At 37.9% G+C, this 15,356-nt stretch overlaps 1 protein-coding gene across 8 annotated transcripts in view; it reads right to left on the bottom strand.

Moving 5' to 3' along the window:
* CDK14 (cyclin dependent kinase 14) overlaps positions 1-15,356 on the bottom strand; it is a 325,653-nt gene that overhangs the window by 188,988 nt on the left and 121,309 nt on the right. For all 8 annotated transcript variants that reach the window (XM_068934789.1, XM_068934788.1, XM_068934786.1 and 5 more), the window contains one exon: positions 5,236-5,330. In XM_068934789.1, the coding sequence (XP_068790890.1) occupies positions 5,236-5,330 (95 nt within the window). The remainder of the gene's footprint in view (positions 1-5,235; positions 5,331-15,356) is intronic.

Below are 15,356 nucleotides of genomic sequence, written 5' to 3'. Positions count from 1 at the left end.
AATTTCCAGTCTACGCTTGGACATTAGCAGCTCCTGTCTCAGATCTGCTCATTAGAACTTGGAAAACAAGGCCTTGCCAGGAGCAGTATTCCCGTACTGCCTTTTCTAAATAATACAGGATTTCTTTTCTCTTTGCTTCCTCTCAGACTACTCTGTTGTATTTTTCACTGCAATTTAAGTAGCGCAACTTGGGGCAAACCGTGGTTATGAGGCAGGGAATAAATTAATGTGTGTGTGATTCCTCCTCTGGCAAGGGCAAATGGAAGCTACCAGTGCCACCGCTCCTCTAGTCAGGAGACTGTGCTCTTTCCTGGGGACACTCAAAGCAAGTTCACGCAAGCAGCGGAGGCTACCAAGAGGGCAGCAGAAGCACTTAGATTTGCTGCAAAGTTTCACAAGGTCTCAGTCTTTACTTACTGTAGTTAGACAAGCACCTTAACCTCAAAAGGCTGAAGGAAATGGCCCATCATTTCATTCTCATATCAAAATAAGGGCTCAGCTTCGCACTGACTTCCACTCTCTCTCTCAAAGATTAAGAGGCCCAGCCTTCTCTCCCATGCATGCCATTAGCTCAGCTCTACTAATTTTCTCTAGGTACCAAGCACCACTGAATGATCCTAGTGATCACAGCTCAAAAGTAGATCTGGGACTCTACTGATTTTCCATGCTCTCTCATCCACTAAAGTAATACAGGGGTTTTTTTTGGTTTGTTTGTTTTTTTTAACACATCAGCAATGACATCCTACTACTTTCAGTTTCAATATATGTTCCTAAAAAGTAAATAGAAATAGAAGACCTATAATACTTTTTGATCCAAGTTATCAAGAGTGGTAAGAAATTTAAAATTTTCAGTGCAAAAAGTTTTGATCCTTTTAAGTAAAGTTCATCATTTTCTTGCTTAAGGCTTTCGTCCAATGACAAACTCAAAATCTAAAGTTTTGAAACTTCAGCTCTGTGACTGTTAATTCCAATAAATAGTATATATCTCAACATACCAATCAGCATCGAAATGAGAAGCTTGCACCAATTTTTCTCCTACTGGAAATAGGAGGAAAGTGTAATGAATGTACTTTATTAAGCCATCTTGTTGTTTAATAAGCTGTTTTAGCTGTTGTAATCAAGCAATTAAGCTTTCTTCTTTAATGGAAAGTATTTTTTAAGAAGGAAAAACATACACAAAGATTAAAATAGGCAAGGTAATTGAAAATGCTTGGATTTAAATTACACTGTTAGATTAGTCAGGAGCTTTTTTATTGCTGAGGCAGAAATGCTGTTGCTCATTACTCACACTTTCAAATATAAATGTATCTGTTCTTGTTTCAAGTCTTGCTCATAAATATGGAAAGCACAACGTACAGTATTGCTACACAAGCTCACTTTTATATGCCAGGTATAGGGTAAGTTACTGGTTCGTTTATCGATATATTTATACATAATACTAAAAACCTCATTACTCTTCTGCCAAGCCGGTAGCAATATGTATTGTTGAGGATTGTCTTTAAGCGAGTGTTTCTAAATACAATTGTCTTTCTTTTAAATATACAAGTGAAGAAACTAATGATAGCAGCTAATGATAAATTTTACAAAGAATAGATGAACAGATGTGAAGCCATCCTCAAAAAATCTCTGTCAATATGCCTCAGATCTCACCTGCAAATTCATCATTTCCTCTGGTGAAGTTTGTTGTATCAGTGACACCTGCAGTTCTCTACAGCTGGCATATACACAAGGTCACACAAGCTAACACCTAAACAGAGCTTGGAGAGGAGGAATACAAACCTTAAGTGACCAGTCATACTCCTCCACTGAACTGTAAAGCTGACCAGACCTCCACCATTTGGAAGTCTTTGCAGTCTCAGGTGTCACATACAAAATGTGCCAAAATGTCATATTTTGTTTTCAAGTCCGGTATAGCATACCCCAGGTACAATTACCTATACAGAAATTGTTTCTCTATCATTCATGGATGAAAAACTACGCCAACCCTTCAGGTTTTGAAGAGATGATTCCAAGCAGCTCTTCCTCAAAGCTGTTCAGGTAATGAGCACTAGTTCTCAGTCATCCAGTGACAATATTTCGTTTTCAGCCTCCTTTTCAGTAGGCTTGAGCAACCAACAATAATCGTAAATAGCTGATATAAGAGTTACCAAAGCACAATAAAATTACAATGAAATTATGTTCTACTAATAAGGTACTCTATATACCAACCTATTTTCAGTTGAATTCTTTCACTGACAAGGAGCAAATCCCCCTTTCTTCTTGCACTGAAACATATAGCTTCATCTACTATACCAAATGTTTATATGTAAAGTGAAATTCTTATCTTGTTTTTCAATTGTCAGGTAAGATTTTTAAAGAAGATTGATTTCTCTTGTTTCTGGTGACCACCAAGGTTAAATTTAAGAAGTTTTGTCACATATATTCACGTTAGAGTCTTCCATATAGAACAATTTCTGATTTGAGGCACCAGAGAATATAATAATTGCCATGTTTCCTTTCAGAGATACTCTTCTTTCAGCTTTTAACTTATTACTGTAATACATTTTGTAATGAAAGGTGCTACACAAAATTAAATTTCATTCTACTCTTTCAGGGTCAATGCTGAAACTAACCATCTCTGATAACCTACGATACTTCATCAGTATTCAGTTCCCGATGGAATCATCACCAATTTAGTGACCTGAAGTTTCCATTTTCTGAGAACTCTTCTGGATTACTGACTGTTCATCCCTAATCCAATTATGACATCTTACTCAAAAGATTCTTATTATGTATGTTTGGAATGGCCAATAGTGATTCGTGACTATAGCATCAGTTCTACAATGTCACTTTTATGAAATAGATCAAGTTCAGCTCCCTTTAAGTTTGTTAAATGTGTGCTAGTGTGCATGAATTGCGCATGAATATTTCTACTGATTTCAGCTGCATCACTCATGTTTTTGGCTTAAACTGTGTACAGGTGTTTGAAAAATCAAGCCAGACATTACAGATATTCAGCTCTGTAACATCAATTAGTTAGCTAGACTGCATAATCAACGAGCCAAAATTTGTAATTTAAATGGGCAAATTTCATTTTTCCTTCTGAACATTCATACTATGCACTGAATGAGACCGTTCTTTGACAAAAAGCACAAAAAAGGTCATTGTGAACACTCAGTTAAGAACTGTAGAATCATGCAAACCCAGAAGAATTCAATTTGGGTGATACGGACAGTCTTAAGCATTAAGCATAATCAGACAACATTATCTATCTGATCAGCCCGTAACTTTGCAAATACGTAACAATGAAAACAGGTTTTTGCTAAACAATTCTGTAATTTTAAAGAATAGGTATGAGCTACAGTGCCACTAAGATATATACTCCATAGGTTTGTTATAGAGAGCTAAGCATCCTTCCCTTTCTTCCTGAACACCATTTTGGGAGACTGTCCACCAACCAAAATTACTAAAATGCTGCTCGAACCACTTGCTAGAAACTTGGTGAACATATGTCTTCATATTATTTCTCAATAAGTGACAAACACAGTCTCAACACTGCAAGATCCTGCAACACTTTCAACATCTACCAAATATAACAGGAATATAAACATGTAACACCAATAGGGTTGATCCCAAAAGCACCTCACTTAGAAACAAATAGCTACGTGAATTCAAGTGCATGAAGTTTAGTCTGTGCCTGTGTTTATGAAGGACAGCAACATGATATAATACATTGCTAGGAGAATATTTACAAATTCTGTTTGTAAATACTACTACTGAATGTAAAATCTAGAAGTTTGACATGAATATAATAGGCAAAAAATCTGTTTTAGGCAGAAATATATTTTATATATCTCATTTCTCAACCAGTTCTGATGAATACAGCTAAATACAGTCACCAATAAAAGGACTGCAAATTGTATTCATGTAAAGTTATGCAAATAAGTCTACACAGACTATTACATAAAATTAAATGTCAACACTTTTCCTATGCTAATTCAGTTCATAAGTTAGGGACAGAAGAATCACTGATTTAAAGAAAAGGAATGAGATTTGCATTAATGTTCCTATACCTGAGATAGACAGACAGATAGAAAATGTGTAATACATGCAACTGCTCTGCAGGCTCCTGTGGCTGAATACCCATATTATTAAAATGTATCATTTCTATGTAAATAGGTAAGGTGAGTGGTTTCTCCAGACAAGAAGTTGGGTGCACTATCTTGTAAAAATTAAAGCATGCTCCCAAGAAATACACATACACACACACACACACACACACACAAAGTAGGGACATACTTAACAGTAAAAATTAGTCCGATTATTTCTCATTTTAAAAACCAAACTAATAATCGCTGTGCTTTATAAATGCAAAGTCTTATCAACTATAACACAGTAACAGATATTATATTGAAAATCTAACCTCCTCTAAACTCTGTTCTCTTTGTTTCTCTTAAATTACATGTTCTTAGGCCCATCTGTGAAAACTGGGAGGTTAATTATGATAGTACATTGCATAATTCCACAGCTAAATGCTGAAGTAGTTCTACATAAATACCATATGTTTGTCTTAGGAAAACTAAAAAAGATTAATTAGGAGTTCAAACCCAAGACTTTGGAAAGTAATATTCTGAACACAATTAGATCATTACACTGTGTACTATGCAAATTGAAGTTTTAATTAGTAGCTAAAACACTGGTCAGGGCAAAAACTCCAGCTACAATCCATGAAGTCTAAACTGCATGCCTCAGATGTTTCTTACTGCCTTTCCTTATAAAAAGACTTCTTTCAGACACTACACACAAGCCAGTCGCAACAAGAGCCATTTTAACTTGCCACATTCTTTTGATGTAGGAACTAGCTGTTAAGCATTTTAATCCTATTTCTTCTTATCTACATTCTCCTCACCTATTTTAAAATTATTACCTACCACATCGGTAAAGAAAGTGTTCTAAAAAGCAAACTATAACCAGGAAGCAGAGTAATAATGACCCAGCTTGAAGGGTCAGCTGAACAATACAAGGAGCTTACAGAGCTCTAGCAGTCACTTCTCCACCTCTGAATCTGGCCTGGTCCAGCCAGCCTTCCACTTTTAGCATGCAACATTATAAAGCATCATCTCTAATGGTCTCCACTCTCCTGGAGAAACTAAATGGTTATTTTGACCTGATCCATAGATCACTGAAGATAAAGAGCTTTTCCATCAACTTCAATACATTCTGGACCACATCCAGAACATCAATTACTTTACTCACCACATATTCAAACACAAGTGTCAAGGTCTCCTTGGTGTGAATGATGTCATGAAGCAGCACAATGTTAGCATGTTTCAGTCCTTTCAAAAGAGAAGCTGAAAAGCAAAACATACATGTTATCTTAAAAAAAATCAAAATATTTTCTATTATTTCGCATGTATTTTTTCAGTGACTTGGAGGATTATTTGACATCTGAAACTCATAACCTGACCAACAATAGTTGTACTTGAGCATCTTCTATGTCCATGAGCTGCTAAATTTTGAAGATCATGCCTTCCTATTCAGTGTTATTTTCTCAAATTTGTTGGTCAAACTCAACCTCATTTCGAGGCCAAAACGAACTACGGCTAGAGATGCTTCCTTTAAGTAGCCTCTGCTAAGTGAATCAATAATTAACTTCTGAGCAACCAAACATCAGGTTTGTTTTTACAATCAAAAGTCATTTTTGTCTCACTTAAAAGTCATAGTATTTTTCAACACATCACCTTTTCCTATCCAACATAACAGAGCAGCTTTCTAACCAAAGTGCAACATCTATCTAATGAATATCATTCTAAGCAATAATTTCCCTTTCTCATAAACCTAAAGGCCCACACAGGTTTGATGGAATCATTTCTCTTCAGTGAGAATGAATGAACTGTGTTTTCTCACTATAGTTTTTTTTAAATGGCACCAGCTCACATTTTCAGACTACTGTCAACTATTTATTTAGTGAACCTCTAGGTGATCTCCTTCACTAAATTTCTTTTGCACCATAATGCATATTTAATGTTCACACCATAATACATATTTAATGCTTCACAAGATAGGGCATATTTTAGCAATATATGCTGACAAGCCATGTGTTGTTACCAATGTCATTCTGCTGTTGGTGCCTTGCCATCTCATGCATACATCCAAGCAGGACTATCAGTCACCACAGTGAAGTAAAAAACAGATACAAAGACATGCAAATAAGTGGCATATCTCAATATCAAATAACATGGAACATTCTTCTGTTGCCTTTCTTTTGTCTAAGAAAATAATGAAACACCAAATTGCAACCCCAACCTCTTCAGACAGACTGTGGATCTCTCTCTCCACTGCTGTGCAAAACAGAAGCTGAAATCCTCCTGGACACAATTACCCTCTGCAATCCTGTCAAGGGTGCTTCAGACTCAGGTAACTCCAGGGGTCAGGACTACAGCATCTGGCTTTGAATTAGGGTAACTATATGATATCCTCTCGTACTCATCCTTCAAAGATTAATCTGGCAAGGTAATATCACTCTGGAAAGCAATATATTGGCAACACGGAATCTGGCTGAATCCGCTTTTCTCTAAAATCAACCGCAGTAGCGTAACTCTTTTGGAGTTTACACTAGGCAGAAGGTAGTAGATCGCAAAGGAGAAAAAACGTACCACAGCTCCAAAGTAAGTATATCACAGATATCCTGAGAACGGGATTCCAAAGCTGAGAGCAAGCTCCATGACCAGGAATGAGGCAATGTTTCAACCTAGTTGATCTTGTTTTGGCCTCCACTCCACAAGTCATGCTATTCAGAGCTAGCACAAAGGAGTGCTCCCTATGCTTTGAATGTTTTAGCACCGCATCCTAAAGAAGTAGTTGCCATTATTGCAAATTATTGCAAAAATTGCAATTATTATTAAGCTCTGAAAACATTTGATCAGCATACCTACAGTAATTTTTAACATTCTACAAATAAAGTAGAAGCTATTTTCTGAAAGGAAAAATCATGCACAACTTTCATAGTATCTTCATCTTAGAATTTGAAGATTTTCAGTAAGTAAAACTCAGAGAGATTTGGATGTTTCTCTTAAATGGACATTAGTGAAAAAGATGTTACTAAAAGAAGTATGGATACAAATGACAGACAATTAGAACAACTATTCCAAAAGATGCCCTCTACAAGAAACAAGGTATTTTTAATCTGGGGAAACACTGAGCATAGTCCACATGCAGTAAGTGAACTTTTAAAAGTTCTTCCCTCAAATCTTTTCAAAAGATCATACATGCAGGGAGACTGGAGACATTAAAAATTCATGTCCTAGTAGAGCCTTTACAGAACTGTAATAGTATTTACGCCCTCTGTCAGCCTTTGCTGTTCAGCCCATCGCCTCAGGCCTTTAATTCCTCTAGTTGGCCATTGCTTTGTTGCTAAAATCTGTATATGGGTCATTAAAGCTTAAACAGTACATTGAAAGCTGCTTACCCTGAGGTTTTGGAAATACTGTCTTTCCTCTTCATTCCTCTCCTCGACTCTTACCTCTTATTTATCTTCTCTAATAGCCAATTCTCCCTTTTACAGCTTTTCCCCCCTCAATATTCAGTACCTGCCATATATTACAAGAACAACAAAACATCACCTGAGGGGTCAGATCACTGTCTTTTCCATTAGTCTCTGTGAAATATAGTAAATAATATAGCACAGAAAGTAAAATCTTCTTAATTGCACTAATTTCACACTGTGGAAGCAAGCACCAGTTCTGCTATCAGTTCTCCTCTCCTCGACTCTTACCTCTTATTTATCTTCTCTAATAGCCAATTCTCCCTTTTACAGCTTTTCCCCCCTCAATATTCAGTACCTGCCATATATTACAAGAACAACAAAACATCACCTGAGGGGTCAGATCACTGTCTTTTCCATTAGTCTCTGTGAAATATAGTAAATAATATAGCACAGAAAGTAAAATCTTCTTAATTGCACTAATTTCACACTGTGGAAGCAAGCACCAGTTCTGCTATCAATATACATTGTGACAAATGCAGACTAATCAGTGACACAATAAAAATACTAAATATTGCTGAAAAATTATATTGATTAATATTATTGATTTCAACAAATCACAAAGGTGGAGAAAACATACCAATATGCACTATATGCTCTAGTATGTAGTTTTAAAAACAAAATTATATAATGTTACTTCAAAATTGCTGGATTTTTTTCCCCCTCTGCATTAGTTACAAGGTAAACAGACTGAGGTATTTTTAATTCATTTCCCCAAAGAGTTTTGAGGAGGCACAGTAGTACATGATGCTAAAATGCTTTTTTAAAACCCTTTGGACAAAATATTATATGCATTTGAATGGATACGTGCTTGTTCTGTCAAATATGTTTGCACATTTTCTTAGAGCAAATTCTAACAATAAAAAGACCAGGGCAGAAGAATTAGAAACATACTTCAACAATTAATGACATCCAAGATGATCGTTTCTGTGAGTGGTAGAGAAGTTCATGACCTGAGCCACTCAAAGTACCAATGCTGAGCACTTCTCCATCAAGGGCTAATATCTGTATTTGCATACCTAGAGGAAACACATTGTGCTTGCCTGAATAAGCACCACAGATTTCTCCCTCCAACCAGAGGATGCAGTCATTACTGGCATCTGTTAAGAACTTCTAACAAGTTGCCTCACTGCTTGTGTTGGTCACCGAGTTTTTTGCTGTCCCCAGATGAACTGAGTTCTACTGTCCACGCTCACTCCAGAAGGAAATCAATCCAGATGGACAGCAGCCGACTCTTACCCAAAATCTCAGTAGCATTAGCAAAACAGTGCTTTGCCCTCTGTAGGATTTACACCATCATCTCAAGCCTGACACTCCATTAACAAAGCCTGGTGACTTTCTGATCAGCTTTGACTTCCCTGCAGAAGGCTTGGAGCCAGGCAGGAGCAATACAGCTCTCTGAAAAAGGCCATTCAGACACGCCCATGATTTAACACTTCAAAGCTGTGTATCAAAGTCAACAGAAGTAACTAACTATTACTACCCTCCCAGGTTACATGAGGCAAGAAAAGCAATTCACTAGCAGTGCTAACGAATACATTACTTTTGGACATGGGAAGAGCAGTAAGCTGCAACATTGACACTGTCTCCCATCACATGCTCCTAGGCAAGATGAGGAAGTGTGGGTTGGATGAGTGGACGGTGAGGTGGATTGAGAACTGGCTGGATGGCCGAGCTCAGAGGGTTGTTGTGGTCAGTGGTGCAGACTCTAGTTGGAGGCCTGTAGCTAGCGGTGTCCCCCAAGGGCCAATACTGGGTCCAGTCTTGTTCAATGTATTCATCGATGACCTGGAGGAAGGGACAGAGTGCACCCTGAACTGGGGGGAGTGGCTGACACTCCAGAAGACTGTGCTGCCATTCAGAGGGACCTGGACAGGCTGGAGAGCTGGGCAGAGAGGAACTTCCTGAAGTTCAACATAGGCAAGTGCAGGGTCCTGCCCCTAGGCAGGAAGAACCCCATGCATGCACCAGTACAGGCTGGGGGCTGACCTGCTGGAAAGCAGCTCTGCCGAGAAGGACCTAGGAGTCCTGGTGGACGACAAGTTAAGCACGAGCCAGCAACGTGGCCTTGCGGCCAAGAAGGCCAATGGGATCCTGGGGTGCATTAAGCAGAGTGTTGCCAGCAGGTGGAGGGAGGTGATCCCGCCCCTCTCCTCAGCCCTGGGGAGGCCACATCTGGAGTGCTGTGTCCAGTTCTGGGCTCCCCAGTACAAGAGAGACATGGCACTACTGGAGAGAGTCCAGCGGAGGGCTACTAAAATAATGAAGGGACTGGAGCATCTCTCCTACGAAGAAAGGCTGCGAGAGCTGGGCCTGTTCAGCCTGGAGAAGAGAAGGCTGAGGGGGGATCTGATCAATGTATACAAATATCTAAAGGAAGGGCGTCAAGAGAACGGGGCCAGACTCTTCTCCGTGGTGCCCAGCAACAGGAAAAGAGGCAATAGGCACAAATGGAAACACAGGAAGTTCCATCTAAACCTGAGGAAAAACTTTTTTCCTGTGAGGGTGACAAAGCCCTGGAACAGGTTGCCCCGAGAGGTAGTGGAGTTTCCTTCGCTGGAGATATTCAAAACCCGTCTGGACACAATCCTGTGCAACATCCTCTAGATGACCCTGCTTGAGCAGGGAGGTTGGACTAGATGATCTCCAGAGGTCCCTTACAACCTCAACCATTCTGTGATTCTCTGTAATACAACTATATCTAAATCAAGATGACTGCAAACTTTACAAATATACATTTAAATGACAGCAAAGACCTGTATGACCACGTTACTGTCTAGAGCAGCTTGTGCTTGTGTAAACCTTGGGGACATTTTTTAATTTTGTAACTTGCATTAAAAAGGCCAGAAATTTTCATTTAAGCAAAAGATGGCAGGAACTGCATGTTTGTTTTAAAAGTGACTGGCCCTCCAAAAAAACAAGAGAGGTGTTAGAATAGAAAAGATGGGCTGATGGCATGTCTCACCTTCATGGAGCTGACAGCCATAGCTGATAGTGATGGGGAATGATGAAATTAGATTATGCTTAGAAGAGATCTAGTTGAGGTAAGTCGGTTACTCCTATCCTCCTACTTTTGCTAAAAACATCCCCATTATTTTCCTGTACAGTTTCTGAATTACCTGCCTAAATGCATGATATCAACCAAACTAAACCTAAATCTGTATTGAAATCATTTCTGAGCAACAACATAATTAAAATAAATCCAAGAAATGTGAGAAAATACGTCAAAGAGATCTGCCAGCATAGCCCAATAACACCACAGGTGGTAAGAATTCTTTTTTTTTTAAGGCCAACTCAACAACCAACAGCCTGTCTGTCTACTACATGCACATATAAAACATCACTTCCCAAACCCCTTGAAAATATACTCAATCCTTCCATCCTGTGTCATGCATCAATTATAATTATGGTAATTTACTATTTGCTTTTCCAGATAAAATTATTTTTCATCGAGTCACAGCAATTAACAATGACAATAGCAACACTGATAGCACTACCTATCACTTCCCATAAGAAGACTCTATCACCTTGCCAAACTTTAACCAATGGGCTGATCTTTTTTCAGTTTGTGTCTATCCATGTTCATTCCAGTCAAAACAAGTCAGCTTTTTCCAAGAAGGAGCCAGAGAACAAACGAGCTCTTTAATGTTGGTGACCTTTTCTTCAAACGTTTCTCAGATCTCACACATTCAATGAAGGCTTTCAAAAGTTACCCTTTCAGTCAAGAACGTGCTTTTTCTCCTTGCTGTGAAAATTTGTCCCATTTATCCAACTTTACCTTTGGTCAGTGGAAACTTGCACTTCACACCTGCACTTTAACTTTAAATCTCCCCAAAAATCCATCCTCCCTGAGTATGTTTAAATATATATCTGGCAGAAGTAGGACAAGGCTGATCCAAGAAGTCTGGAATCCCACGTAAATTATAGATGGCACCATGCTAGTGGCAAAACTCTGCTGTCAACTCACCTAAATTCACAATCAATCCTGTTCTTGGCTGAATCCATTTCCAAATCCCTTGCTTCATTTTTGCTGTCCTCCAATCTGACTCTTTACCCTTGACAATAAACAAAAGGCTGGGAAACGGTAGCCCAGTTCAAGTAGACTCCCCCATCTTGATCCCACAGTCTCCTGGCTGAGGTCAGAGTAAGTCACCAGTCTTTCCCATCTCATTGTTCTTATTTTCTATACTTCATGCTGATCTGAACGGCATTTGTAATTTTCGCTCTTCCAAACCCACTGTTTTAATGGTAATCTTTCTTTTTCTGAGATCGTCACATCACTCTCTATTCTAAACTGCTAGCTTTCAGCATCATCCCATAGCTCTTCTCTCTACCACTGCTCAGGTATGGACAGTGCCCAGGATTTCAGTGATGCAGTTTTCCTCTTCCAGGCTGCCAGAGAATGGTAGGAATGCTGCCATTGAAGGAAAGGATGAGGATGGGAACTGACATTTTAACTCAGTTACAATTTCAGAAAAAAAAAAGGAAGAACTTTTAAAAGATCAGCAAGTAAGACTAGTAACTAGATATTCAATCAAAAGTTTTGTTCAACCTTTCTCATTAGTATTTCAGACACTTAATCAATGATGCTTCCCAAGAGAAAAGCCATTTTCACAAGGGCAGTTAATGCCATTCATAAGCTCAGGGCAAGGCAAAAAATCAAAAAGAGCCCAGATCTTGGGTTCATCATCCCACCAGATGCACAACCCTGAGACAAAGACAAATGTTTTTTTGTTGGTCCCTCTAAATCTTGTTATCATGGCTGAGTGCAAAAATGACTTGCTAGCAGTGAAGGTTTTTGTCCCTGAGGAGAAAGGGAACAGAAAATAAGCAGGGTACCTCAAGCAGCAGCAGTACTTAGAAGGAGAATGACAAGATGCCTAGGCCACTGTATTGCTCTACAACTTCACCTTTCAATTAGAAAGACTGAAGCAAATAAAATACTATGTGGCTGAATCAATAGGTCTAGCAATAACCAGAACTGAAATACTCCTTTGCATTTACAAAAATCAAGCTGAGGAAGAACTCAAACTTTAGCTGGTAATTCAATTTGACCAGGCACATATGAATACCTGGCAATATATACTGTATATACACACTGTGTATACTGTATACACACATATACTGTGGATCAGTATATTGCCAGTATAGGACCTGAACACCACAAGGCCACTGGATATAATCTCATTATAAATGTATCATGGTCAAAGATGTGACTGCACTCTATCATCTCACAAACAGAACCTAAAAAATTCTGTCCAACACAGGCACAAGACCCCTCAGTGCTGTGCATCTGTGTGGAAGTTGAATGCTTCCAGCGTAGGTAATGATGTTATGCACATTGTTATATTTCTGAACTTTGATCTTAATAAAACTGTCACTGTTTTAAAGCAGTTTTTCAGTCTCTGAAAATCCTTGGAACACAGGTCGCTCTAATCAGCCTTTTCGAAGCAACTCCTCAAGCAAGTTCATCTCCAAAAGTACTTTGAGACTACTGAAGGTTAGCAAACACATTCTTGGTCTCTGCAGCTAAAAGAGAGAACATCTCAATCTGCAGGAAAATCCAGCTGCAGCATTATGAAGTCCTTGCAGCTCTTTGCAAGTGACTTGCTGCTCATTGTCTCACCCTACGTAAATCAAAGCATGACTTCAGCAAAACCACCAAATTTTATGGGCTCACTTTTTCTGCCAAGGGAACATAGTCTGACCTGAAAAAGGTCACAGCAATTAGGAGAGAAACAAGTACCCATAGACACTAATGAATTTCTTTCCATTGTCAGCATGGCTAATTAGTGTGTGTGCTACATCAGAGACATCTCAACAATAAATTGCACCTCTGAAGGAACTTACTACATGAGAAATACCAATTCCCTGTTCTAACACATGCCAGAAATTTTTGGCTAAAAATCAACTGATTACATCCAAAAAACCTAAGAGCATATTTCAGTTCAGATATACATATTAAAATAGTGGCAGTCAAAGTGCTAACACTCAGAAGGCTAAGCATCCTCCCTGAATTCCCATCTTCAGCCCCATGAAAAGGGGAGAAAAATGCTCCTGAACAGAAAAAGGAAAGATCAGTCTTTCCTGAGACTGGCACAGGAACACTACTCATTTATTTCTAATTAGAGCTGAGCATCACAGTGACAACAGATCACAGACTTCAACAGGACCATCAAAATGCCTCTCCCCCAGCTGGTAATGATGTTTGCATATGACAACCTGATGACATTCAGAACAAACAGACAAGATCTCCACAGATAAACAAACCTAGTGTGAAACAGTAAGTTTCTCTCCCAAAGTTCATTGCAGCTATGATAAGCTATGTGCAATATATTAGGAAAAAAGATTTATTTGAGAAGAAATTATCGTTGTGTTTCCATATCTTGAAGGTATCTTTAACCTTAACTACAAAATGAGTGCTACAACATCATAATAAATGTAGTGTTGTCACTGACACGAAACAGTTTATAATTATCTTTAGGTGTTTTTCCAGCAGAGTATTTTGTTTGGCTTTAATAAGTGCTGTTAATAAAAACTAGTTCTTTTGTACAGTTTGGCTTTGATTTCACACGAGGAACTTTTGTAAAGTTGTTAACATAAGTTTCAAAGGTGTAGATTTATAATGTGAGAGATTTCACAGGGTTCATGTCCTCTGTAATTTAAATAAAAGAATGAGAACTGAACTACTTTAAATTTTAAGATTAAACTTACATACTTTTTAGTCAACCATAAAAATAGGATACTCTTCCCTGAAGTTCAGTGTATGAAATACAAAACTGAACTCAAATTTGTTGCTGACAGTTCCAAAGGAATCTAAATAAAAGCACATACTCCCCTTACTGCCAAGCCATCGTCTGCCTAGAATAATCACATGAAAGCATTTTGAACCTAAAACCTAGGAATAGAGATTAATGCAGTTGGAATTCTATTCTATTTCCAGGCCTCCTAGATGCTCCTGAGTAATAATTTTACTCCATAGGTATAATATAAAGTAAAAATTTTGATACTGAAGGCTCAGAAACATATCTTCTCTTTGGAGGAGATCTTATCTGAGATCTTATCCAAGATCTTTTTCATTAAGTTGAAACCTCAAGTTTTTTGATAAAAACCTCAATTTTTACTTAGCATTTTTTTAAATAAAGGAATTTATTTAGAACTGAATGGCACTGATTACTAAAGCTGAAAGTCCCTTACTCCAAAAACTAATCAAGCTATCTAAAAAAGGAATGGAGTTAAGACCTGAAAATGTCACAAAACTTGCCAAAAATTTTAGATAACATTTCTTATCATGCCTTGATGATTTTTTAGTCAAATAGTTGACATACATTACCCACCTTAATGAAGACCACATCTGGAATCTATGAGATATTATTCTTCCACGTTTATACCAACAAATGAACAAAGTAATCCAGGTAATTTCACATGTAACAAAATTTTAAAAAGCACAATTGACTTCAGTGGAATCACTGATTTACTAACCATTTTTGTTAACAAAAGTGCAAGTCCAGCTTTGCTTATTATACCAGTAGTAAAAAAAGCAATCAGAGCGGAAATTAAACTTTAGAATATTCATTACTCGGCACACTGCCATCTTTATCATAAAAACAGCATTTAGCTTGATTCTTGGAAAAATATATTCTTTTTAAAATGCTTCTAAATAGAATACAAATTTTTAAGTTACTTCCAGAAAGGATATTTTTAGTTAAAAAAATATCAGTTTACAATCATTGTATGATAACATTAACAAAACAAGTTAACTAAACATACTAGGAAGTTTAACGTAGCTATATTTGAGTTAGCAAAATTCTGAAGCTTTTTCTCCATTACTCAC

This window comes from Struthio camelus, chromosome 2, assembly GCF_040807025.1.
Source record: "Struthio camelus isolate bStrCam1 chromosome 2, bStrCam1.hap1, whole genome shotgun sequence".
Lineage (NCBI taxonomy): Eukaryota > Metazoa > Chordata > Aves > Struthioniformes > Struthionidae > Struthio > Struthio camelus.
This window is presented reverse-complemented; position numbering and strand designations above follow the sequence as displayed.